This window comes from Ambystoma mexicanum, chromosome 3p (genome assembly GCF_040938575.1).
Source record: "Ambystoma mexicanum isolate Mex_15411 chromosome 3p, UKY_AmexF1_1, whole genome shotgun sequence".
NCBI lineage: Eukaryota > Metazoa > Chordata > Amphibia > Caudata > Ambystomatidae > Ambystoma > Ambystoma mexicanum.
The window spans coordinates 161735252-161762449 of NC_090925.1; the positions used below are offsets into that span (position 1 = coordinate 161735252).

The window sequence follows — 27198 nt, forward strand, 5'->3', positions numbered from 1 at the left end:
TTTTCGTCTCGCCTTTCTGCGGGCCATCAGTTATGTATTGTATAGCTTGGTCTAACTGCCAGTAATTGTTCATCATGCCAAGAGTCTTTATGTAACTGTATCCATAGGGCAATGTTGTTAGAGACATCCATCTCAAAGTTGCTGTTTTTCCTTGAAGTCTTCCTCAGGTTGCGACCATGGATAGGTACAGAAGGCATTGTGTTCTTGCTGCTGGTATTGCAGTTGCTATAAACATTCAGGAAGCACACATAGCATAGGGGATTAGTGAGCAGACATAACCGCTCTCCCAGGTGGTTTCCTTACCTAGTTTAGTCATGTGTTTATACCACACGTTGTTAGACAATCAAGCAGTGTAGATGAGATATAGGTCCACACCCTCCCCCCATGTCTGTGTCAGCACTGCGTTTACCTCTTCTTACCATGCTTACAGTGCTCTCCTGTCCTCCTGGTATGTCGTTCCACCTGCTGGGTTTGGGGAATGTTAGTAGAGGATACAACGGTTTCACTAGACACAAGAGGTATTCGCTAAAAGATAAATGCAATGACCTCACTTGGGAATAAAAGAAAAGACACAACAAGATAAGCATATTTTAAATTATTTCTCCCATTTACCTGTGCTGCTGGATCCTTGTGCAGCTTGAAGATATTCATTGCCCACCTGAAATGCGCAGAAACTGTGCATTAATAGGTTAGTGTTGTATAGGTTTTAAGCCCGGGGAGCATGTAGTCAGACATTGTGTATATAAATAGCTGTTACCACACAGTTCTAACTCTAGGGTCTCTGAGTACTGCGAGGACAGGTGGGTTTCCTTGTTCGAGTTGTGGGTAAGCTTTGGCCAGGGCGTCAGGATGAGAACAGGGGCTAGCCACAATCCTTCTAGAGAATGGGCATACAACAAATATCATGTAGCGGTACCCTTGACAGACTTGGATCATGTCGACATAGTTGACATGGAGGTGTTGAAATGGACCAACTGGGCGAGGTATGGCTCCTCTCACAACTCTCAATGTATGCCCCGCAGTAAACTCTCAATGTATGTCCCGCAGTATACTGTTCGCAGGTCAAGGAGTTACTCATAAATTCACCCACATGTTCCGCCAAGTTAGGATAGAACCTTGTTTCTCCAATATGGGAGGCAAGCACCTCCTTCCCTGTATGTGTTGGATAATATAGTTGTGTCAGTGTTGTGTGCAACAATGCGAGTTGCATAACCAACATCCCAGTGTTATTCTGTCGCCATATGTCATCTGTCAGAGCTACTATACATCCCCTTCTAATCCACAGATACTTCTCCCTGGTTGCAGCTCCATACAGCTCCATATTTTGAGTTGCTGGTAATAAATTGCACCCCTTCTTAAGTATCATTGTCCTTGCATAGTCACAGGCATGTGACAAGGTGTCCATTTGCAGGAGCTCTCCAAAATATGCGACACATTTTGCTTCCACGTCTGCTACTTCATTCCCTTTGAAACAGGGTCCTCCCCTTATGTGTGTGCTTGGCATTTCACTATTGGTAGTTGCTCAGGATAATGCATGACGTCCACTAGTTTGCCCAATATGATATGATATGGTAGTTTATTCATATAGCGCCCATACACAATGTGTTTCATAAGGCTTCAAGGCAAGGGAGGTAACAAGGAAAAATACAATGACATTCTTACTGCCCATGAACAGTAAGGATGTGAAATTAACTATCTTACTCGGCCTGACTACATTTCAGATAGTGCAAGAGCTAAGACATAGATAAGGAAGGGAGGGGGAGAGTGGGAAGGAAATGGAAACAGACAGGTGACTACTGTACTAGGCCTGATGACATTTCTGGTAGAGCTGGAGAAAAACAAAAGGTGAGGGAGAGGGGTGCAGAAAGGGAGGGGAGGAACAAAACAAGTGTCTATCGTTCTAGGGCTGACGACATTTCAGATAGTGCTTGGGGGTTGGGAAGTAAGGGGAGAGTGGAGGAGACGTACAGGGTTGCTATCATACTAGGTCCAGGGACAATTCTGATAGAGTAAGTGCATAGAAGAAAGTAATGAGGAGGGGAGGAGATAGGAAAATTGAGAAAGGGGCAGGAGGACAGAACAGAGAGTAAGCAGTCAAAAAGAGTGAAGAAGCAAGAGGGGAGAGTGAAAGTCAGTAGTAACACATACGTTGCAAGCCAGGATACAAGATGAAGTTGGGAACAGCATAATACAGGGCCACCATGAGTACAAGATGCAAAGGAAGTCCAGCATGAGAGTTGAGAAAGGGTGACGCACCGTGAATCAATGAAGTCCATAAAAGTCAAATCCAGCATTGGCCACAAGACAGTGATGGTGAAACAAGAATGTACCAGGACAGACTCCTGCTGGTTTAGGCTACAGAGAGGGAGGGGGAGCAGGGTAGAAGAATCAAGAAAAGCAGGTAACACCTGTGTGTGAGAAAGGGGAGCACAAGGGAACATCACAGGGGGACCAGAAGGTGTGGAGCAGACCTGCGGGGACAGAGGGAGTAAACACTTGTTGGTGCATGCTTGCCGTCTGTCTGAGCAGGGGGTCGGGCCCTGGGTCCTCCTGATCCAAACAGATCCAAACAGGAATTGCCCTTCTCTTGATCTGCCCTTCACTTTGGATGCCCGAGCAAGAGATGCCCTTGAAGTAAGAGTTAAGAGCAGGAAGGAAGAGGCAGGGCTAAGAAGGTGGGTAGTGCTTAGGCCAGGTGACCTAGATTCACTTGCACCGGCTCCCCACCTGCAAAGGAAAAGAGGCCGGAGGGCTCCTTAAGTAGGGAAAAAGAGCAGCAACCAGGAAGGCATCAGATGGGCAGGGGTTGCTAAGTGGGGAAAAAGAGCAGCAACCTGGAAGACGCTAGGTGGGCGGGGCTTGGGCCAGATGACCTAGATCCACTTGCACCTGCTCCCCATCTGCAAAGTAAAAGGAGTTCATGCTGCACTGGTAACCCGTCAGTGCGCCTACAACCCCTCCTCATCCATCGTGACAGCCCTGAATGTAATGTGGATGTCACGTGGGCTGAATTTGAGTAAATCGTCACCTCCCTTTTACTGCTGCGCTCTAATGCCAATATTAAGGTCAGTGATTCTGCTGCTTGTGTTGCATAATGTGACGGTATTCGAGCACTGACCACTACCTCACTGGCTCCGTCCTGCCTTACCCTCACCACTGCTGTCCCAATATGTCTGACCCCCATCTGCTTGGTCAATTGCTGACGACACATCAATGTAAAGCACATCTCCCCCTCAAGTGCGTCCTCCTGTACCTTGCGAGGTGTCCAGACAACTCGTCGAAAAAAAACTGGTCGACTGCAATTTGGTCGACGCAATTTGGTCGAAAACCAAATGGTCGAATTTTTTTTTTTTTAATATATTTATTTTTCGGGTTTTCGTTTAGTTAAAAAAGGGGTTTTTAGAGAAAAAAAGGGGGTTGGGGGGGGGACCCCCCCAAAAAAAAAAAAAAAGGGTTAAAATAAAAAAAAAAAAAAATTCGACCATTTGGTTTTCGACCAAATTGGTTCGACCATTTGTCTGGTCGACCAATTTTTTTCGACGAAATGTCTGGCAACCCCTTGCGAGTGTCACTGAATTCTTGTAAGTTTGCTGTGCAGTCATGTGCTTGGTCACCCTCTTGTAAGATGTCTTTGAGAAAGGTTGCCAGATTGACTAGTCTGCATCTCACTACCTTGAGAGTTGGGTTTGATAGTAACACCTCCTACCCCAATGCTTGTTGTGTTGTCAGTGAGCACTTTGTTGCAAAGAGGTGCCTCCCTCCAGCAACCAACCCTGTTTCTCATTGGCCCATCACAGAGCCAATATATGCTCCTTGACCCGACCGGCAGGCAAAGCCATGCAGCGAAGGCTGGTCTCTCTGCAGCTCTGCTGTGAGTTACAGAAGTCCTGATGCCTCGAGGGATACAGGAGTGTGCCTCTCTCCAGCAACTGTTGTGTCCCTTAATGAGGCCTCATACGCACCCCAAAGACATAACACACAGGAGCCCTAGTCATCGATAACCTTCCCTTTGTTCCTCCTTCTAGTGACTGCCTTCCCTCTTCCCTTGCCCCTCCCTTTCCCCTTTCCTCTCCCTTCCCGCTCCTTCCCATGTTCTCGATTTCTTTCCCTTAAAGGGGCTCTGTCCTCATTCCCTCACAACACCCCCCCCTACTTAACATGAGACTTCCCGGGCTACATGTGCTCAATCTGCCGTTGGGGTCCCCTTATGGTTCGGTGCACCCTGTTCAGTGGCTCGTGGTTCTCGCCCGCATTTCCTTGTTGCCGTGTTTCGTATATCTTTTCACTCTATTTTTCCGCCATCTCGATCGCTGCCTCTTTTGCTGGGTCTGGTTCCTCAAGGTATAGTTCATGGAGGAGGGAGGCTTTTGGCGTCCTCTCGCTGTGGTCCTTTTTCGTTGTTAGCACTTGTTCTTTGTCCCCTGTGGCTAGTAGGGGATCCGCACGGTATGTCCTTTCGTTGGCTTTCCTTGTCTCTCCCATGTCTTGTTCAGGTGTGCGGTCCTTCATCTGGGTGACTTCGAATGATCTATAGTGGATGTTGAATGAGGGTGCGCTGTAGTGCCGTCCGATGGCTGAGACGGCTGTTCCCTATGGCGGGACTTGGTATCATGTGGATGGCGGTGGGTACTCTGCAGTCTCTCTGTGTTGGAAAGCAGTGTGACTGCCCTTATGGCTGTATCAGCAGTGTTTGTGGGTTTGGCATTTGTCCGGGGGTATGCTTCCTCTCCGGTGTGGTAATGTTGCCTGTTGCTGATGTTTACTGTGGTCCCCCCGTAGCCCCCCCTGTGGGACGGCATCTCCTAAGGTCCTGGGTATTTGCATGACCTGCGATCGTCTCGCGGTACGGGTGGGGTTTGTGTGCTGTGTACTTGCCCTGGTCTGTATCTCCAGGGGCTACTTAATCCTGGGTAGAGTGAGTGTTCACGCCCGCCTGGTCTGGGAGGGCTAGTGTCCAGGGCTGTGTGGTCTTCCTGACGTCCGGCCATACTATTAGTGGTATCCGGTATCTTATTTGGGGCGGTGGCCACTCGTTGGGCCCACTTAATTGTCAGGTCATCTGGACCAGCTTGGTGGTGGTGCTCATTGGTCTGCAATGTTTGTAGGCAGACCCACTCTGCACATTGCCTTGAAGTGGTCTTCTTGGCCACATCGCCGGTATCTCTGTCCTATGGCCGGGCATGACCTTCTGTGTGGGATCTCAAATCTGCATTTGCGGCATAGTGCGCTGCTCGGGGTTAGGTGCCAGTGGCGCCTGAGTCTTCTTCTCCTCCAGGGTTCTCTGGGCCTGGAGTATTCCGTCTGCCCTACCGTGAGGGCCGCAATGGAGTCACATTTTTATGCTCGATGGCGGCTGTCTGTGCTTCTACTTGCTTGTACGTTCTTGCCGATTCAGTATTTTCATTAGGGCAGGGGCTTTTTGAGAAGGTTTTTCCTGAGCGTTGATGAGGTGCACCCTTCTATGACCCTCAGCCGTATTGCCTCCTCATCATTGAAGTTGGCGAAGTCGTACCGCATAATGTTCTTCTGGAGGCGGATGACAAATTCTCCAATGGATTCATGTGGAAGCTGCATGTGTTGAATGAATGCGTAGCATTCACAGTCCTTGTTGGAACTTACTATCAGCCTGTCGTTGACTGCAGTGAGAAGGTGTTGGTACGTGGTCCTTTCTTGTGCTGTAATCGTCTTGATAATGCCTTTTATTTCTTTTCCTACCAGGTTGGTGAAGATGTTCATTTTGTTGGGTAAGTCTTGTCCCCCAATTGCTCCTAGGAAGTCCTCGGAACTCCTCTACCCAGTCTTCCCATCATTGTCCCTGGTTGTGATGCGGTTTCAATGCGAATGGGTTAGGACGTCTCATCAGACTAGCATGGGAAGTAGAACTCGTCTCTGCCATGGCTTGTGTGTCTGAATCTGCAGCTCTCTGCGCCTAGTTGACCATGGCGGCTGGGGTCATGGGTCGTGGTCCTCGTGACTGTAATGGTGCTCAGTAGGCCTCGGGGTGGTGGGCGTAGGTCTGGAGGTGTTGTCTCGTGACTGTGTCGCTGGTGCAGTACTTTTCAGGCTCTTTCTGCCCCTCTCTCCCCTTGTAGGTTAGGTGTAAACTTCCTTGCCATGGACGGCACTGGTTTTGTGCAGCCCCATCGTCATTGGAGCTGTTGGCAATGTTCAAAACAAGGTGTGGTTGGCACAGGGCTTTGTGTGACCTATGCAGGTGGTGCCGTCTGCGGTATTTGGGTTTGGGTGTTTGTGCGGCCATGTGCAGTTCGGGCGATTCTGCTGAGGTAATGTGTGGATTGCTGATTATAGCACGCACTGGGGGCACTGCGGTAGCTGGTATTCCGTAGGTTTGCCCACTATGTTATTTGTGGTCTTGAGCAGATGATGCAGGCTTAGCTGTGGGCTGTGGGGCGGGTTGTGACTCGTGTGGTGCGTATTCGGTGCCTCAGGGTGGACGAGTGTGGGAGCTTACCTTCTCTCTGCTGTGGTCTCTCTGGGGTATTCGCTGGTCGTCCTTCTACTGGACGTGGGGTTTCAGCACTCTTCTCCTTCCTTCTTTGTTTCAGTGGCTGCTCTTGCATGCGTCGCAGCCAGGCAGGACACCAGCTCCTTCCGCTTGTCGTGAGAGGCTGCCGGGCTCACGTGTGCAGCTCCTCCTAGTACTTTCTCTTTCATCTGGTTCTGAGGTGAGTCGCGGGCTTCACCTGCATGGCTTCCCCAGGCGTTTCTCTCTCCGATGCACGTTTTGATGAGCTGCTGTACACACTCTTTTGGCACACCTCTGTTTCCCTTCAACCAACGCTTCTCTTGTCGAGCTGCTGTGCACACACTTCAGGCACACCTTCTTGGAGCTGCCGTGCTCTCCGCCTGAGGACACACCACCGTGAGGATACTGCCTGGATCCGTGATGTAGGAACCCTCCACCAGCCATGCAGCGTCGCGTCCGTTGGCCTTCTCCGTGATGCTTATCCGCTGCTGCGCCTTACTGGGCGTCCTGCGCGTCATGCAGCTGTTGGCTGCTCCCCAGGTGGATTTTCCTCATTAGTAAACCCGCGTCCGGGGTACTCTTATAACGCTGCCCTGCTGCTGCTGGGTGCTCCCAACCCATTTGGTGCAACTGTGTTGCCTGCATATTGCTGGGCTCCTCGTTCACCGTGCCTGCTGGCACACTGCTGTGTGCGCCGTCATACTTCTGGCGTGTTCGTTCCACTGTTGCCCCTACTGCCGCTGCCGGGTCTATGAGGCCGTCACTTTCACCTGGGGCTCACGACACGGCTGGGCAAGTTTGCCCATCGTTCTGCTGGGCTCACTTTGCCCACCATTTCCACGGCACGGAATGAATAACTTCATTGCCAGTTGTGCCCCTTAATGGGGCCTCATCCGCACCCCCAAGACATAACACACAGGAGCAATAGTCATCGATAACCTTCCCTTTATTCCTCCTTCTAGTAACTGCCTTCCCTCTTCCCTTGCCCCTCCCTTTCCTCTCCCTTCATACCCCTTCCCATAGTCTCAAGCTCTTTCCCTTAAAGGGGCTTTGTCTTCATTCCCTCACAACAGCAACCAACACGGGATGCGACCCGCAACAGGGCTGCCAGAAACACCTATTTGAACCTAGGTGTTCCACCAGGCAGCCTCCCTGCTTCTCATTGGCCCATCTCAGAGCCAATATATGCTCCTCGACCCGACCTCAGGTGAAGCTGTTCAGCGAAGATCGGGAGCAAAGGCCAGGTGATCTCTCTGCAGCTCTCCACTGCTCAAAGAGAGTGACACCGGATCCCACCCCGCTGGAGGCTCCTCTCGCACTCGTATGGCAAGGTAAGCCACGTGCCATCTACTGTTCACATGGTCTACAAAGTCTTGCAAATGTTTCTGCCAAAGTCATGCACCTCTACCCTGCCCAACCCCATTCCTACCCTCAACCCCTGCATTCAGACCGGAGGCGCATACTGACGCACATCCATCCTGCCCGACTGCAATCTGCAACTTCAACAATCATAGAGCAAGCACGGACCCTCACACGTCTACTAACGCAACCCTACAACCCACTGCAGGGAAGCCCTCGCAGCCCACAGGCACAAAACTGTCGCCCCACTCCACGAGTGTAATGCTCACTCGCAATGCCCTCACATCCCGCTGCCCACTCCTAAGCCCCCCCATGTCATATGCCTCCACTACCCACCCCCAACAAAGCCATGCCAACTAGGGCACCTCTGCTACAATGCTATCTAGCCAAGTCACTGGGAATTCTGCACCTAACTGGGCCACACAAGCAAACAAACACAAAGAGCCCGCTCAGTGCCCTCATGCCACCCGAGGCCACGACCCTAAGAAACTCCCACCTACACAGGAGAACAGCAGCAACCGCCATGCCCTCTCTCCCTGCCAACACCACTACCCACAACAACCACCTTAGAACTAAAACCCTAACAAAAAACCCTCATAGCATGCCTCAGAGGCCAGGCACTCCACCTCAAACCCACTCAAATTATGCCCATACACACAAGCCCCACTATCAGAGCAGGTGCCACAAGCCTAAAAACACATGCAGCCCCACTATCTAGCCCACAAGGCCATCCAAACCCAAAGAAAACACCCGCAACACAAGCCACTACCCTAGACACACATCTAGCAAAAACACACGCTACGATCCCAGAATCATTCAACACAGGAAATCACTCAACCCCCAGACCAATAAAACTCCCAAGGACCAACACATGGATACCAACCCACAAATTCTCTATGCAGCCCTCATCATTGCAAGATCGCTCCCTGGGCACGCATTAGAAATAAACAACCTAATCACATCCCAGAAACTAGACGACCTAGCCATATCCAAAACCTGGCTCCACCCTGCCTCTAGCCCTGCTCTCTCCAATGGCCCTGCCAGAAGGCTTCTCCATACTCGGACAGGACAGACTCCTCTCGCACTCATATGGCAAGGTAAGCCACATGCCATCTACTGTTCACATGGTGCCTATACCCTGCTGCATAACAGTCCTGCAAATGTATTCTGCCAAAGTCATGCACCTCTACCCTACCCTGTGCTGCCCAACCCCATTCCTACCCTCAACCCCTGCATTCAGACCGGAGGCGCATATTCACGCACATCCATCCTGCCCAAGTGCAACCTGCTACTTCACTCCCTCAAACATACTAAGCCAGTGGGATGCCCTATGACCTACTGCAAAAGACAACTATCATAAAGCAAGTGTGGCCTCTCCCGCGTCTACAAGCGCAACCCTACAACCTACTGCAGGGAAGACCTTGCAGCTCACAGATACAAAACCGCTGGCCAACCCCATGAGTGAAATGCTCACTCGCAATGCCCTCACATCCCGGCGCCCACTCCTAAACTCCCCCACATCCTATGCCTCCACTACCCACCCCCAACACAGCCATGCCAACTAGGGCACCTCTTCTACAATGCTATCTAGCCAAGCACTGGGAATTCTGCACCCACTCAGGCCACACAAGCAAAGAAGCACAAAGAGGCCCCTCAGTGCCCTCACGCCACCCAAGGCCATGACCCTAACACACTCCCACCTACACAGGAGAACAGCAGCAACCGCCATGCCCTCTCTCCCTGCCACCACCCCTACCCGCAACAACCACCTTAGAACTAGAATCCTAACAAAAAACCCTCATAGCATGCCTCAAAGGCCAGGCACTCCACCTCGAACCCACTCAAATTATGCCCATACACACAAGCCCCACTATCAGAGCAGGTGCCACAAGCCTAAAAACACATGTAGCCCCACTATCTAGCCCACAAGGCCATCCAAACCCAAAGAAAACACCCGTAACACAAGCCACTACCCTAGGCACACATCTAGCAAAAACACACGCTACAATCCCAGAATCATTTAAACACAGGAAATCACTCAACCCCCACACCAGTAAAACTCCCAAGGACCAACACATGAATACCAACCCACAAATTCTCTATGCAGCCCTCATCATTGCAAGATCGCTCCCTGGGCACGCATTGGAAATAAACAACCTAATCACATCCCAGAAACTAGACCTCCTAGCCATATCCAAAACCTGGCTCCACCCTTCCTCTAGCCCTGCTCTCTCCAATGGCCCTGCCAGAAGGCTTCTCCATACTCGGACAGGACAGACTCCTCTCGCACTCATATGCAAAGGTAAGCCACATGCCATCTACTGTTCACATGGTGCCTATACCCTGCTGCATAACAGTCCTGCAGATGTATTCTGCCAAAGTCATGCACCTCTACCCTGCGCTGCCCAACCCCATTCCTACCCTCAACCCCTGCATTCAGACCGGAGGCGCATATTCACGCACATCCATCCTGCCCAAGTGCAACCTGCTACTTCACTCCCTCAAACATACTAAGCCAGTGGGATGCCCTATGACCTACTACAAAAGACAAATATCATAAAGCAAGTGTGGCCCCTCCCGCGTCTACAAGCGCAACCCTACAACCTACTGCAGGGAAGACCTTGCAGCTCACAGACACAAAACCGCTGGCCAACCCCATGAGTGAAATGCTCACTCGCAATGCCCTCACATCCCGGCGCCCACTCCTAAGCTCCCCCACATCCTATGCCTCCACTACCCACCCCCAACACAGCCATGCCAACTAGGGCACCTCTTTTACAATGCTATCTAGCCAAGCACTGGGAATTCTGCACCCACTCAGGCCACACAAGCAAAGAAGCACAAAGAGGCCCCTCAGTGCCCTCACGCCACCCAAGGCCATGACCCTAAGAAACCCCCACCTACACAGGAGAACAGCAGCAACCGCCATGCCCTCTCTCCCTGCTACCACCACTACCCGCAACAACCACCTCAGAACTAGAACCCTAACAAAAACCCTCATAGCATGCCTCAGAGGCCAGCACTCCACCTCAAACCCACTCAAATGATGCCCATACACACAAGCCCTACCATCAGAGCAGGTGCCACAAGCCTAAAAACACATGCTGCCCCACTATCTAGCCCACAAGTCCGTCCAAACACCCACAACACAAGCCACTACCCTAAACACACATCTAGCAAAAACACACACTACATTCCCAGAATCATTTAAGCACAGGAAATCCCCCACCCCCTAGACCAATGAAACTCCCAAGAACTGAATCCAGAGGCAGTGGTATCTCCCTCATCCACAAAGACTTTCTTCAAATACGACTCTCCCCTTCCACTACAGCAAAGAACTGTGAACTCATCTCTCTCAAATTCATATCCTCCCCCCTCAGACGCTATCACCATCCACTTCATCTACAGGCCACCTGGCCCGCTTACCTCCTTCGAAGATGAACTTCTACACTCCATAGGCACCAACATCAAACCAAACTCTAGACTTGTACTCCTAGGAGACCTCAACTAAGTGACATTGACCCCCTCGATATCCCTGCAGCCTCACTTGCCAAGTGCCTCAGAGACCTAGGCTTCACTCTTCGAGTTTGTGAACCCACCCATGTTAAAGGTAACGGTGGGTCCAAGTGTCCGGGAGCTTCACGGACATGATTGTTCTCGACGAGGAGTTCCGTCGAGCGATAAAGTGGTGGGGTGTACCCACATACATTGCCGTGGACATGGTTTTCTAGAGCCCCCCTTACCAGGAGACTGTCACCACAGACACTTCCCTGGAGGACTGGGGAGGCCACACTGGAGGTCTCCACGCCAGAGGAGACTCTCCAAAAGGAGAGGGATCTCTACACAGACAATACCACCATGATGCTTTACATCAGGAAGCAGGGGGGACCAGATCCCCGGTGCTCTCCAGAGAGGCGCAGGTCTACTGCCACTGCGCCGTTGCCCAGGGAATCTTCCTCATTCCTTTGCACCTGGCAAGAGTCAAGAACACCATTGCTGATTCCCTCAGCAGTGAACTGTGCTCTTGCCATGAGTGGGAGCTTCAAGTGGACAGCCTCTTCCTGAAATGGGGCAGACCCCAGATCGATCTGTTTGCGACAGTGCCAAATGCCAAATGCCAGAGATTCGCCAGCAGCTTCCACCAGCCGAGGAACATGGAGGACGCATTCTCCTTCCTGTGGGATGGTCTCTTCCTGTATGTGTTCCCTCCTTTGCCGCTCCTACTGCGTGTCATCAATCATCTCAAACAGAGCCGATGCAGGATGATCCTAATCTCTCCGGCGTGGCCGAGGCAGATTTGGTACCCGGATCTTCTCAGCCTGTCAGCATCGCACCACGGATCTGCTCACCAGAGAAGGGGGCACAATCCTACACCACGACCCAGGATCGCTGAACTTGAAGGCTTGGTTCCTGCAGCATTAGAATTCAGAGGATACGAGCTGCTGGCAGACTGGAGGGAGATCCTTGCCAGGGCCAGATCGTTGTCGACTTTGAAGTCCTATGGGCACAAGAGGAAGTGTTTTGTGACATGGTGCCAGACGAGAAGATCAACCCTCTGAGGGTTACAGCCCTGCGGATTCTTCCATACTTGTTATACTTGGCCAAGTTGGGGCTGGAGCACGCCTCCATCAAGGTGCATCTGGCGGCTATCTCCAGCTACATCAGGTTTCTGGGTCATTCTTCTCTTTGGTCCCATTTTCTCATCAAGGAGTTCCTCAAAGGACTAATTTGATCATTCCCACTGGTGAAGGCTCCTGCCCCGGTGTGGGAACTCAATGTGGTACAGACAAGGCTCATGGGGTCACCCTTCGAGTCTATGCATCAGTCCCCTCTCAAGTTCCTATCATGGAAAATGGCTTTTCTCGTGGCCATCACCTCTGCCAGAAGGGTGAGTGAGATCCAGGCCCTGTCCTACAAGCAAACCTATCTGACTTTCCACGACACAAGGGTCGTGCTGAGGACGCACTCCTCTTTCATGCCAAAGATTCTGTTAGATTTCCACTCCAACGAATCTTTGGTGTTGCCTGTATTTTTTTCCAACATCTTCGTCACCGGCTGAAAGGACTTGGCACTCGCTGGATGTGGCACGTACTCTGAAGTTCTATGTGGCATGCACAAAGAATTTCCAGAAGACATCTCAACTTTTCGTGAACTTTGGTCCTGTGAACCATGGGAAGGCCTTGTCCAAGGCTTCATCTCCAGGTGGCTCTCCGACTGCATCACACACTGTCACCAGTTAGCAAACTGACCACTGGCCGGCCGTCTGAGAGCCCTTTCCACCAGAGCAATCACTGTGACAACGGCTTTCCTGTCTGGTGTGCCCCTGCTGGACATCTGCAGGGCTGCAACGTCGAGGTCCATGCATACCTTCACAAGATTCTACTGCATCTACGGGGATTCCAGAGGGGAGTCCATGGTTGGCCAAGCAGTGCTACACAACCTGTTTGCTTGAAGGTGAGACTGTTCCGGAGCTAAGAGTATTTGCTTCTGTTGAGCCTTGCCACCTCCCGTGGTTGTGTATGTTGTACTGCTATGCCTTCTTTATTTATGAGCATGTGAATCCATGCCAGATCCCAAGCTGGATAAGAAACAAGTTACTTACATGTAACTGTTGTTCTCCAGCATGGGTCTTGCATGGATTCACATGTGAGCCCTCCCTCGTACCCCTCTGCAGCTCTTCTTGGTCATACTGCCACTTTATGTGCTACCAAATCTGAAGATGGCTGACAGAGGAGGGGCTTAGGGAGAGGGCAGGCATTGGCTGGGGGCAGTATGACCCAGAGCTCAGTGATTGGTTTATAGGAGTAAGACAGTTTGTAAGCAAAAGTGAAACTGTTTTTTCTTTTACTGAGGATTCCCAGAGGGGGAATATTCATGAGCATGTGAATCCTTGCCAGATCCATGCTGGAGAACAACAGTTACAGGTAAGTAACTTGTTCCATTCCAGATACAGCTGGATCTGTAGTTATGTCAGGACTTTGAGGAGTGGCTACAAACATCCATCTCAGAGGAATAATGGCTTACACACCTTGAGGGGAGTGTCAAATATACTGGTGAGAGTCTGGATTTGAAATATTCACCCAAGGGCAGATTATATTTACTGCAGTCTGGTCTCCTGCATGAATGTACAAGCAAGGCTGGCATTGTGGCCACCCAGATGCCAATTGATGCCACATGCTAGCAACTTGCATTACAACTGCGCCCATGGTGGGAGTAACTGAGTCCGATAATGTCACTAATGAGAAGATAAAAGTATGTATCACATCCCCACAAACAACAAATGGTGGAGTGCAAAATCTCTGTTGGAGGCCAAAACTATGAACTTACAAAAATGGTAGTCGAAATGAAATATCAACCTATAGTCTTGGATAACAGAACTCGTAAACCCAGAAACACATTTGGTGGCAGTTTCCTAATCCTTAGCCACTTGATAGTGCCATGCAGTGCTGTACTGTATAATGCCTCATCTAAGATATAGATGGTCCAGTTGCAACACTGCTAGTGGCACCTGAAGTGTTGTTGCTGAAGAAATGCAACATGCAGTATGTTAGTGCTCTTGACACTATTATAATTAGCACATTACTTAGCAAGTGTAAAAGAGACTTGCTGTACAGTTGGGGGTAGGAGGCAGAGAAACAGCAATGTTAAGGTGAAGTTAAGTAGATTTCAAGGCTCAATCAAAGAGATTCCAGAGAAGACCATCCACTAGACCTATGAGACTTGGCAACGTCAATTGCCTTAATATTCCCAGATTTAGGCTTACTAGGGCTGGTGGCAGCAGCTTTCCTGTCAAAGCAGCCAAACCTTGGAACTCTCTGCCTCACCCTCTTAAAGAGGATCAACCCTACCTGACATTTAGACACAAGTACATCAACCTGCTCAGATCTACGGATTTGTAGGCTTGACTGCTGCAATATTTTTCGACACATGTCTGCTGTATATATGTATTTTACATGCCTATAACTGTACATATATTTTATTCTTGCCTGTATTTTGGTTTTTGTGACCTAAGCTTTGTACCTACCTTGACTGCTGTGCCCTGATACACTCGGGTCTGAAGCACATAAAAATAAATAAAAAAACAAGGGTAGAAATAACTAAGAGGCACAGAGTGCAACCGTACTTTAACTTACCTTTGGCAGTGGAGAGGACCATCTTTTTGTTGGGGAATGGAAAGGTTCTTGGCTGTAGCAGGGAGGCTGTCTTTGTCAGTTCTCTTTCTTCTTAAGGTTGGCACCACTCAGCCTAGCAGTCTATATGTGAACCTTAGGTACTTGGCATGGTTCTCTTGCTGGAGAATTTCTTTCCTCCATGTAGTCCACGGTCCATTCATCAGAATCGATCTAGGCAAACAGTGTTCAGATTTGAAATTCAAGCAATGGTCCCCACTTCAAATCCCTGTCATTTGTATGTGGTACAGGACCATTGTGATGATGGTAGACTGCACATCATACAACCTCTTTATTTGCTCCAGTGAGAGCAAATTGTTGGCTTACCACAATATGTGAGCTAACCTTGAAGTTGTGGATTACCACCTTGCAGGACACCCAACCCGGTCTATTTAGGATGCAAGCACATTCTAATCACGAAGTGCCATTGATTGTTGTGTTTCAAGTTGGGCAGTGCCTTTGATGAGGCGGAGGAGGGAGGCACTTCAAGAGAAACCGTGATTTTTACTGAAGCTGCATTTCAATACATGCTCCTATGTTTGGCAAAACCCATTTTTTGAAACAGAAAGAAATATGAGACCATGGGTGAAGCGGCTGGAACCCAGCTCCTGTATCTGCTCACTCACTAGATGAGTCCTTTAAAGTCTTCTCCACCAAACCTCAAACCTCTCAATATGATGCGTAGCAAAGTGCTTATGAACCTATTATGAATGAATAAGAGCGTGCCGCACATATGACTGCTGGTCCGACCTGGGACCTGGAGGATGACTCCTCAAAATAAGCGCACATCGTTCTATACTTTCCATTGCTATTCCATTGTAACTTTTCATTTGTTCAGTGCAAAACCTACAAGATGGGAGGACATTAGCAATTACAACAACTTGATTGCCATACCCAAAATAAATGTGTGACTTCAAAGTGTTCCCGGTACCAAGTCAGGCCTCATTCCGAGTATGGCGCTAACCAATGGCGCTATTAACGCCTTGGTTGACGCCGTACCCGGAACGGCTGCGCCTTGGTGGATGGCGGAATCACCGCCCCATTCCAAGGTTGGCGGGGCGGTTATTCCCCATTCACCAAGGCTCTTCCCCATTCCCAAATGAGCCCCCATAGGGCTCAATGGGAATGGGGAAGATGCAAATAACGGTGACCGTTCATTACGGTCACCGTTATTGGCTTGGAGGCCCCTTTGCGCCCTCGACTTTAACACCTGCTCAAAGCAGGCGTTAAGGGCGAGGGCGCAAAGGGAACTCGGAGTATGGCGGTAAGGGATTACCGCCACCGGTCTCGTTACCGGTGGCCGCTATCCCTTACCGCCATACTCGGAATGAGGCCCATTAACTTTCATGAAGCCTCCGATAAGGATTAAGTTCATAAAATTGCAAAGTGTTTCACACTCCCCTCGCATTTCACAAGGCGGTGGTTCATCAGGTAATCAGCAAGGGTGGAATAGCAACATGGGATGTACATATGCACATTCCTAGAGCGATATGGGTACAACAACTCCATACTTAGCTACAAACCCCTCATGTAAAATATGCAGAATACCTAGTTCAGTGCACACTTGTATGCCAAATGGTGGCATTGATACTGTATTTAATACTTTTCCACTGTCTCTCCCTCCATCTGAGTATTTAACTACTGCTTGTTATCTGTGGCAAACATATCAATCTATAGCAGATTCATGCTGCAAAAGAATCACGTTACTTACCTGTAATAGTAAATTTGCTGATTGAGATCTGTTACAGATTCATGTGCGACTGACCCAACTTCCTCAACGAGGTTAGGCAAATAGGCAGACAGAGAGAAATCTGAAGCCAATAGGCTATTCAAAGGCATAGAAACTCTGCCACCTCCCCAAACGGGTCTTGTGGGAGGTTGGGCAACATCATACTCCGCTGCCATTGCCAACACTCTTTTGCCACTGGCCATGTTTCCACCCTATCGGGAACGCAAGTTAAACTTCCAACATCATTTCCGACGCATGCAACCCCATGACAACTATTGGGCTGTAGGACTCTGTTCCAGGTACATAACGTGTAGCTTTACTTACATTATGTGTGGTATTTCTTTTTGCCAAAAATAGATCTGCAATGTTTTTTCTACTCGAACAAGCCATTTAGAATAATGCAGTTTTTTTTATTTGTAATCATATTTTCTGACTAATGCTTGGCTGCATTTTTTCACCTATACATGTTGTTCTTTGTTTCTTCTCTACTCTTGTTTTTATTGTTTTTGGAAGGTCCATCTCTGCACTTCCACCCCCTCATCTTCATCGCTCTTCTTCACCATGGCACACTTTTTTTTGTTTACTCCTAACTTTTCTTCACCTTTCCAGTCTCTGTTCTGTGGCACTTCCCCTGGGTTCCTTCTTCTAGCCCTAGGAATTTACCTTTTCCAAAACCTACGTCATTGATATGGCAGAAGGCCCTTTGTGAGTACCCTTGTGGACATTGTGAGCAGTACACTGACCTTATGTTGTTGTTGTTGCAGGTTTACAATTAAAGGGAACTCGCCTTGTGCATATCTCAATTCAATTGGTCCCAGCAGTTCCAGATGTCACAATGAACGGAGGTGCCTATGCAACACGAAGGATTTGCAAACTTTGCACAGCTACCAAGTGGTCCCATGCCATGGGTGACACCTTCAGCCGGTCTTGGTGTTTTTGCAAACCGTGCTGCGCATCCTGAGAACAGACAACCCATACTCATGATAGGAAACATGAAACTACAATTCCCAGGATCCAGAAGTGCGGGGGGTGACAGCTACAATATCAGGGTGTAGAGGTATGCGTTCTTTCTTTCTCTGTAATGCCCTACCCATCCCCGTAGTCCGAGCGCACGCTAGTGACCTACAATATTGGACCGTTTTTTTCATTTTTCAGAACGAGGTGCACAAGCAATATCTTGAGTTCAAACACCAAAAAATCCGCCTTTTGAAGGAAATTCTTGACTGGACTCCGCTGATCCGATTACCCTCTTAAAATGGAAATCTTTATTTTGGGAGTTTGAGAAATCCCAACTTTTCATACATAAATATATTTCCCTCTGAAGGTTTTATGAAAAAAAACGGATTGATTTAGTTTCAATCTTTCCAGTTGCTTTTGCTTCATTGGAGAGCAGAACACAGCACCCATGCCAGATTATGAAATTCACTTTTTGGGCGCCATACATTTTTGCTTCACTTTTTTGTCCAAGAGTTGTTAATTTATGAGCGTTTCAAAGCTGCTATTTAAATCTGGATAAAGAGGGGCGGAATATTAAGCAAAGCGCTGACCCTTCAATAGTAGTTCCTAAATGTAGTCTGTATTCACTGATTAATCTTCAGCTGCAATAACCCAGCATAGACTACTATTCACAGGCAGTCCGAACATGCGGAACGCCACCATCGTGAAAGAAGGAAAACAAGACAAGCTTACTTATTGTCAGGGTCAGAAATGTGAGGCGTACAACGTTTGGATGTTTTTTCAAAATATGCCATTTTATTAAATTATGCTTTTTAACAAAAAACACACTCTCCCTGCCCTGATGAGGATTTACCTGCCTAGCAAAAGCTAAAGGAAACACTCCAACAAGGTATATACACAGTAGAGCATAAAATACACATGAAAATATATGGCAATTCACAATAGATATCAACAATGAATTTCTTATATGTTTCCGGACTCTTTGTAACCTGACTAAGCTCCCCTTCCCCAGGTGTCAATTTAGGTTTAGTTCCAATGTCCAACATTAAGAAAGTAGGAAATCCGGGTTTACAACAAAGTTCCCACTCTTTCCCTTTGTCAAAAGAATGTTCCATTTAAACTATGTTCAACCAACAGAAAGATTTCTTCTTCTTATTTGAGTAATAATTTCCACATCATCAAGTATCACCAATGATGTTCTGGGTCGCAACGCTTTGCCACATCTTAGAAATGTTAGAGAAGAAATGCAGCTCCTTGTCAGATTCAAAGGAACAGAACTTCTGGCAAGGTCAAAGAAACACAGCTTCTTGGTAGTGCTTCTCAAGTCTCTTTTATAGGTTTAGGTATCAGTTTTATATCTTTGTCGGGATCAACAGTTTATATTGTTGTCAGGATGAACAGATTATGTCATTGTCAGGATGACTTCAAAGCCCTACTACTCCCACTTGGATAACTCTCGTGTCAGATTAACTTCTGCAATAATTCCATATGCGGGTCTACTCGCCCGTCCCCACAGTGTTTCACCTTCACTGGGCTTATGAAGTTTTAAATCTGCTGACAACCAAAGGTTTTATCACAGCTTCCAGAATCTGCAACATTGAACGACAACATTCACATCAGTGTTACAACACTTGCATGTAGGCAAAGCACTCTTCCTCTTCCTCTTAACATTTGCCTTTGCAGAAGGGCAGCCTCTTTTCCATTTTTCTTTCTGGCACATTAATATTTACCACAGCTTCAGCATTCCACACCTTTGTGACTTTGAACAAAATTTCTGAAAAGACAAGATCCACTTTAGTGTCCCTCAACACTTCCAAGAAAGCAAAGCACTCTTCCTCTGAACATTCACTTTTCAGAGGGGCAGCATATTTGCCATTCTTGTCGTTCTGCCACACCAACAACAAATAGTGCCTTTAAGGATGTAATTTTTACCTTTCCTTCTTATGGCCAATTACAATCAGCAGACTTCACCTTTTAATAACTTTGCATTTGCCCTTTTGCTTTCTGCCCACCAAAGCAGCCTGCTTGTATGTCTGAAGTTTAGTCTCTATTGGCTGAAGACAATGCTTGCACAATTCTTGGCTCAAGTGGTACCGGTATGCCTATGGTATTGCTTGCACATTTCTTGGCTTTGAGAAAAATGCTTATTTCCCTCTAGGCTTAGGAAGAGCTTTTTTCAGTCTTGGCTTGGGCAATGCGTGCTCCCATAAACTCCTAATTCCTAGTTCAGTCACTTAACTTAGTGATACATCATCTTCAACAACTTTTCAATGGACTCTTCGCTTAACCTTTAACTCAGAGTTACTTTTTAAGCACATGTGATCAGTCTTACCTCTGTTTTCAGAGTTTAATATTCAATTAAGGAGTTTCACAGCGTTTGACTCTTGCACGAATGAAACTAATAGTGATTTCTTATACACAAGTGCTACTTTTCAGACTTTCCAATGTTTTACCATCAACGGTCAGCTTCACAGAGCTTTCACTAATATGCAAGGGATTTGACTGGATACAGTTGCCTGACATTTTTCACAAAAGGTATCAGAATGCTGGGTACCACTCACCGGCTTCTGTCTTGTTCCCTTCACAGGCGGCAGCGCTTGGGCTGCTTCTGGCTTCTTTTGGATATACACCCCTCCTCGATACAGGTGTCTTTGCTCCCGCAATGCAGTCAAGGAGCTCCTCTCGCACCTGAGACCCTCAGCAGCATAACACCTTTCATCACAGTCTCCAGCACGCTTCCTGTGCCCAATCCCTGCAATCAGGTTCACATGGGGGAAAGCAGGCTTCCTTCACGCCTTCCGCTGTGCAACTTCTGCTCTTCAGATATTGGGGAAACAGTACCCTCTCAGGACAGGCAGCTGGAATCTGATTGTTTAAAAGTCACAGCATCCCTTCTGCTCACCCACTTCTTCTCAGATTGCCAACACTGTGCTCTGCTTCTGCTACTGCTGCAACCACTCCAGCTCCATCTAATGGCCTGCACCTGAGGGGCCCTTTAAAGCTTCTCTGCTTCCCACAGGTGTAGGTTATTAGTCTTGACAGGCTGACTACTACTCCAACATTCCTCTTCTGCCATCTTCCTCATCCCAGTACTTGGGGGATTATCTAACCTGTAGTCCCAAATACCAAAATGTGGTTTTCTTGTTAACTGCTTATTTTTAAATGCATTTATTTATGGGTTTCCCTTTTCTCTACCTTTGGGACTAAGGGGATTTCTATCCTTCAGAGTGTCAAACTGTCTTTCCTTTCTTGGGTATTTAAAGATACCTCACAAGCTTTACCCATATCCACAGGATATGGTTAAATCAGATACATCATAATGATAATAAGCCAATAAGCCATTACATGTTTTCATACATTTAAAAGGTTCTTCCCTTTTGGAGATAAACACTGTGTCTCATCCCATGGGATCTCCTCACCACCTTGGCCCTGTCTCCTCCCAGGTGATGCTCCCACAGTACACCACCCCCAAGGTCAGGATCAGGGAACATCTGCCTTTCCCTGGCCACCTGGGAGGAGACTTTAGGCAGTGGGTTAGTGAGGGACCCCTAGGATTAATCACATTATCCAGGATTGAACTTGAAGTAGACTCATACCAACTCAAAAAGAATTGGAAGTGAAATACACACATCAATAAAAATGACTGAATGTAAACTAGCACCCTTTATGTAACCGGCTATCTAGTTTGAAATATTATGAATTTGATGGGAAATTGTATATGATCATCACGGTTTTGTGATTCAAAAAGGTAAATGATGTGGCAAATTAGGATCTTTAACTTTTTTTAATAACAATACTCTTTGGAACTATTGAATAAGAGTATATTGGTTAAACTAGGATCAAGGTGAAGTGAACCTTGATCTAATGTATGTTGAGAAAATTCTTGTTTGAGAATAGAATGTGAATTGTAAATTAAATGAATCTTGATGATATTGTGAGAAAATAAGGATCTTTTGTGCCTTGAGAAAGCCCTCAGTGGGTGAAACATACGCACGTTCCCCATTAGGTTAATGTTGGTATATTGACAAAGACATATTGACTAATCGGACACTAGAAAGTGTAGTATTGACACTAACTGTGTACATTATAAAATGGTATTCTGGCAATCTCAGAATAAAACTGATCATATTTGTAGTGAGCTTTGTATAATTAATACATGACTGAGAGCACCTTCCTCGAATACTTATGTTACACATTTGGATACAAAGTTAACCCTCACTCGTGAGATACCAGCACTGCCCATTTATCTGCACCTGCACTTTATAGTACACTTTTCAGAATAGGCTTGTTTGACGAGATGTGATTTTTGTGTGATAATTGTGGGTATTTCTATTCTGGCTCATTCTAAGATTAATTTCAAACTATGGGTGTGTAAAAAATAGATCCCAGGCAGATATGTTTCAAGGCAACACACATGGAAAATTCAAGGAACTATTGTTCCCACCTTTTGCACACTTTCCCCCACAAATGTACTCTTAACATTTGTATTATTTTCTTTATTTTTGCATGTTGTATACGCTAACATTCATACGTTTGATTATCATTAAAGAAACGTATCTTTACGAGTATCAATGTTGATTGTCTAATGACAGTTATGTCTGATAAATATGTCCCATGTAATGCGCTATATAAAAAACAAAAAAACAAAAATGATGAGTTTGTATGACTGTGAGGCACAAGTAGATTTTGCCATTAAACTCGCAGATATCAGTTGCTGGTGTCCTTTATTAGGGGGGTTTTGCTTAAAGTAAAGGTCCAACAGAAGAAGTTGTTATGTAAATGGGGAATTGCCATGAATGCATTGATTCTGCCATCACGTGGTGTCCACAAACAATTGCAATTTGTCTATCAAGGTTATTAAAAACAAGGGTCATCAGGGCAACCTTTCTCCAATGTTACTGGATATTTGCAAACAAATGAAAAATTACCAGGAGAACACTGCAGCAAGCATTGATTTAGGTTTGAAATGATGTTTGGAGAGCAAACTAGAACTCCTCTGGAGTCGCAGTAGCCACGTCTGTATCTTGCCAGGTGAAGCAAGCAGTGTCTGATACTGCATGCAATTACCCACATGGCATAAATGGCAAACACACATTAGATGCCAGTACACATGGCACTAGTTGTAAGCATTGTACAGCGAGATATATAGAACAGCATTGGTTCTAAGCAAGTTTATAGAATGCAGTTGGAACATAAAATACAACCATAATTAGCTGCCAGGGTTTCGCTGCCACCTGCCAGATCACTTCTTGCATGTTCCTCTCCGAGCGGTACACTCAACAGTTTGGCATCTTTTTTTTTTCCGGATCCTGGTTAATGCTCTTCTTCGAATATGTTCCTGGTGCAGATAATTAATAGTCAGTTAATCTTTAATTTATCATTTGTACTTTCAGTTCTGATTTCAGTGTGGTGTTGGCCTATACAGTGTTACTGCTGAAAGTCATTGGGCCTCATTACGACCCAGGCGCTAATGGGTTAACGGCGCCGTAAAAGGCTGCGGCACCGTTAACCTATTAGTGCCTAATTACGGGGTCCCTTTGCGGGACCCGACCTTAACGGCTGGTTTTACCAGCCGTTAAAGTAGGGATCCGCAGAGGGACCTTGGTGCTAAGTACGGTGCCGCAATTTGCAGCACCGTACTTAGCGCCTTCGCCATTCCCATTGAGCCCTATGGGGCAAAAATGGGAATGGGGAAGGGCCATGGCGGCATGGGGAATTACCGCCCCGACAACTTCTGAATGGGGTGGTAATTCCCCATTCCGCCATGGTGGACACCGGCATGGACCATGGTGCTAATAGCACCATGGTCCTCCGCCTGGGTCGTAATGAGGCCCATATTCTGTAGGTTAAAATGCTGTCACAAGTGTTCAGTAACTCTGCCTACTGTCTCCCCCGACCCCCGCCATCATACTCGTTCCATGGGTAGATTGAACCCACCCTCATTTACCCTTTCCCCCCATCCAAGCCCTACTGTATGCACTGACCTGATCTCCTTATTACTGAGAACTGGTCTGCCCCGGAACGGCCAGTGGCCCAGGTAATGATCACAAAGGTGCTTCAGGCGCCCAATGATTTCTCCATCCACATCTGCTCCATCCAGGTTAGTTCAGATTTATTTGAGCATTGGCGTGTTATTAGTGGTTGAAGATGCTGCTGTCAATGCAATTAGATCTCACATTTTGGCCCTCCTTACGAGTTCAGTGGTGCATTAAAAAAGTTGTAGTAATTCCGTTACTGCCACTTTTTTAGGGCAGCAACGGAATTACTGCAATTTTTACCGCACCGCCAAATTCCGAGTTTGGAGGAAAAGTGGAGTATTACTCTCAGCAAAAGGCTGATCTGCTTTTGGGAAGAAACTGTGGCATGGAGGCTCTTAGAGAAAAGATTGACAGACCAACTCGTGCGCCGACTTCAGTTTATTGATTTATTTTTTATCTGGAAGGGAGAAGATTCTGATCCCAAAACAATACTATGTGAATTTGGAGTTCTCATTTGCTTTTTCTAAACTAGCAGTAGAAGTTTTAGAACTCAGGAAGTGAATCGCCATCAGGAAACAGCCATGCATCCACAGGTAACCCCAACTAATTATATTTCAAGAGCAGATGGTCCTCTTCCAAAATAGAATGTTATCAATATCCTGTATGGGGAATTCCTTGCGTTCCAGAGAAATAGTTTTTAAGAAGCCGATTATACCATAGAAGGACAATGTATAAAAGGTTTGCCTAAAGAGGTTAATCTGGACCCACTATGAAATCAGGTTTTAATCAAGCAGGATTATGTAGTCGTGAAACCCTGTTAACATCCCAAAATAAGAAACAGACAAATCTTTGCGTATTGTAAGATAACACAATGCACATAGACCATTACAAAATTCCTCCCTAAATATTGAGGTTTATTGTTACATGATGAACATTTGAAGCTATTATTAAATCACGGGACATGTATTTATTCTGCCCAGTTTTCCTCCAATTAGAAATATTGTGATTAAAGCTTTTTGAGCAGGCAAAAGGCAAACAAATGTGGGTGAGTAATCCAATATAGTGTAAATACCAGCAGTGTATTTATATAAGTCAATACACATTGAGAACATTACATCACTGATTTTGTAAATTGGAATTCAGAGTTTGTAGTATGTACATGGATTTCATATTACACCTCCTTGTCGTTTGAATACTACACAACATCATGTGTCCTGATCTACTTGAAGTGTTAGCATACACTGATGGTATTAAGAGGAGTCACTCCTGTGTGGATGTCCCCTTCCTAGGTCTTCGGCACAACCACGATGGTGACTCGGGGAGCTAGGTGCCACCCTGAGAAAATGGATAGTGGGCCGTGTATGTATGGGAAAGATCCTGTAGTCACTGCCCTTAGTCCCCATCACAAGTCAGGGGACAATCACACTGCCTCACTTTAGGCCAATTTTGGGGTCCGTGACTCTTCCTAATACACCAGACAGTCGGGACAAACAAGTTCTAAAAACATTGACCCTCCCAAGATTCCTAGAAAAACCATCCAGCACAATAAGTCAACCCTCCCCACAACTGAGAGAACCTGAAGCTTCCAATAAGCAGAGCCAGCATTCCAATGTAGGTACATTCCCTTTAGTGAAATCATGTTTTTATTCACTCAACATTAGTAGTGTGTGTTTACATACAGTTACAAGTTTGCATGCCTCATGCGAGAAGTCATTTTACCATGATCGGAAGATCCGCTGTGAACTCAGTACTTACACGGATACAATGTTGAAACTTCCTGAATGAGGCACAGGCAACAAGAGAAATGAGTTGTTTCCTGGTGGAATGTACTGATGCCGGGTATACACTGGTACATTTCCACCAGATACACGGTAGTCTGAAGGAAACAAAGAGTGTAAACAGATTACCTCATTTGTTCCCAGCATTTAGTTCCTACGTTGGAAGCACAGGCGATCTTGCCTCAGCAGAGGCAGCACCAGTTAGGGTGGCACATTTCCTTCCAAGATGGAGGAGAGACTAGTTATAGGCCTGGTCTAGCCCCCTTAGCTGCAGCCCCGGGCACCCTCACGGACAACGACCAACCCCAGCCATCACCTAATGATGAGCTTCAGATGCAAACGCTCAGTTTCACCCAGGGGGTCACACAGTATACAAATGTTCCCCTCCGTTGATCAGTGTGGCTTAGAGGAATCGGAGTCTTGAAATTGACAGTGGCTGGAAACTGAAAACAATTGGCGGGATCAGAGTCTGCAGAGTCGGAGGAAGCTGAAGAGGTGGTAGCAAGCGAGAGCAGGAGAAGGTGGTAACATGAGAGGGAGAGAGGACACAGGAAGAAGTGGTCATTCTAGAGTGAGAATGTTTTCAGTAGGAGGTAGCAACAGAAGGAGGAGTGAAGTGGCAAGAGGACGTGATAAGATCTAGTGTTCAGGAGGAGGTAGTGAAACCTGATGGGGAGGAGGAGAAAGCCGCGGCATGGTAGGTATGGTAGTGACACACAGGAGTGGAACACAGGTGAAAGGAGTGACATGGAGGCGGTGGAGTAACAGACAACTGTCAAGGTGCTTTAGCGGGGGATGGAATATAACATGGATGGGAGAATGAAGTTTTGAGGTGGTAACTGCATGTCAAAAAGATGACACAGCCCAGGAGGTGGTAACACGAAAGAAGGACTAGATAACATCAGAACATCAAGGAGGAACAGAACAGAAGAGGAGAGGATGAAAAAAATCGGGTAATGAAGCTGGGACTAAGGAGCAGGTGGAAGGTTACCTTAGAGATAAACTGGGAAGTGGTTGGCTAGTCCACGCAGTCAGTCAGGATCACACAGTGGAAGGAGGGAGGAGAGGGGGATGGGGAAGTCACCCTGAGACTTCAGACGTGAGGGCAGCAGAAGAGGAGGAAGCCCGTGCAAGGCAGAAATCCCAGGATCTGCCTCCAGCTCGTCCTATCCCGTTGGCTACTCCCACTGACTTGTCTACTTGCAAGAATTGGTCTTGGTGAATGGGACCTGGAAAGCCGAAATCGAGATCCGATGTAAGATGCAGGTCATCCCAAAGCCAAAACGTCCAGGAGGGGGGTGACGAAAACACTTGGGACTTGTAAATGCCAGGAAAGAGATTTCAGATCCAGAAATACCCCTGAGAAAATTGTGGGGGGCCTGTCAGGGAGAGCCAGATACATAAGGAGAGGGACCATTCTTACTAATCTGTTTCTTTGGAAGATTCCCACATATATTTTAGTTGCATCCCTTCCTGTAACAAACCTCAAATAAAATGTGTTTCTTTTCTAACGTATGCTCTCTCTATACACATGTGTTTATCAGAAGAGAATAATGGTGAGTCGCATGTTGCACACCATGTATGTTACCACAGGGATCTTATTTGGCATCTGTTGACTATACAGTCTTCCTTCGTGTGATAACAGTCTGCGGTGTGGAATATATGATAATCGAGGCTATAATGCAAGCAGGAAAATGCTTTAAATGAGATTGAGGAAACTGTCTGATGTTCCTAGTATAAT

General features: G+C 47.1%; 1 protein-coding gene across 2 annotated transcripts in view; it reads left to right on the forward strand.

Moving 5' to 3' along the window:
• LOC138580194 (C-type lectin domain family 2 member B-like) overlaps nt 1-27198 on the forward strand; it is a 128101-nt gene that overhangs the window by 89985 nt on the left and 10918 nt on the right. The window contains exon 5 of one of the 2 annotated variants that reach the window (XM_069650535.1): nt 17509-22411. The exons of the other annotated variant lie outside the window; for it this stretch is intronic. Coding sequence (XP_069506636.1) covers nt 17509-17656 — 148 coding nt within the window. The 3' untranslated portion in view covers nt 17657-22411. Of the gene's footprint in view, nt 1-17508; nt 22412-27198 lie in introns of those variants that run through there. 2 annotated transcript variants of the gene reach the window in all.